The sequence below is a fragment of the Haliaeetus leucocephalus genome, unplaced genomic scaffold (genome assembly GCF_000737465.1).
Source record: "Haliaeetus leucocephalus isolate CR32 unplaced genomic scaffold, Haliaeetus_leucocephalus-4.0 Scaffold668, whole genome shotgun sequence".
Classification (NCBI taxonomy): domain Eukaryota; kingdom Metazoa; phylum Chordata; class Aves; order Accipitriformes; family Accipitridae; genus Haliaeetus; species Haliaeetus leucocephalus.
Window position 1 is genome coordinate 5868256 of NW_010973104.1, and position 375 is coordinate 5868630.

Below are 375 nucleotides of genomic sequence, written 5' to 3' on the forward strand. Positions count from 1 at the left end.
CGCCCCCGCCGCCCCCGCAGCACCCCGGGCGCGAGGTGAAGCAACCTGGCGCCGGCTCCTGCACTTTGCACAGCGGGCGCAGAGCCGCCTCCATCCCTGCGCCTGCCGGCAGCGCTAAGGCGCATTTTTTCGCACTAATCTGCACATTCAGCACGTCCAGAGCGCCGATGACTTTACCTGGACTTTCTCCACTCTCCGGGCTCATCACACTGCGATCGCCTCCCCATCCTACCGCTAACTCTCGCTCTCCTTCACTCCTTCCTCCTTCTCTCTTGCAAGGCCTGCTAAGATCAAGCCCGATGGAAAGTAGAGAGAGAAAGAGAAAGAGAGAGGCAGAGGGAAGGGAGGGGAGCCGCTCCATCCCCCCCCCCCCCC

At 63.2% G+C, this 375-nt stretch overlaps 1 protein-coding gene across 1 annotated transcript in view; it reads right to left on the reverse strand.

Moving 5' to 3' along the window:
- CDYL2 (chromodomain protein, Y-like 2) overlaps positions 1-375 on the reverse strand; it is a 61741-nt gene that overhangs the window by 60300 nt on the left and 1066 nt on the right. The window contains exon 2 of the mRNA XM_010579724.1: positions 178-200. Coding sequence (XP_010578026.1) covers positions 178-200 — 23 coding nt within the window. The remainder of the gene's footprint in view (positions 1-177; positions 201-375) is intronic.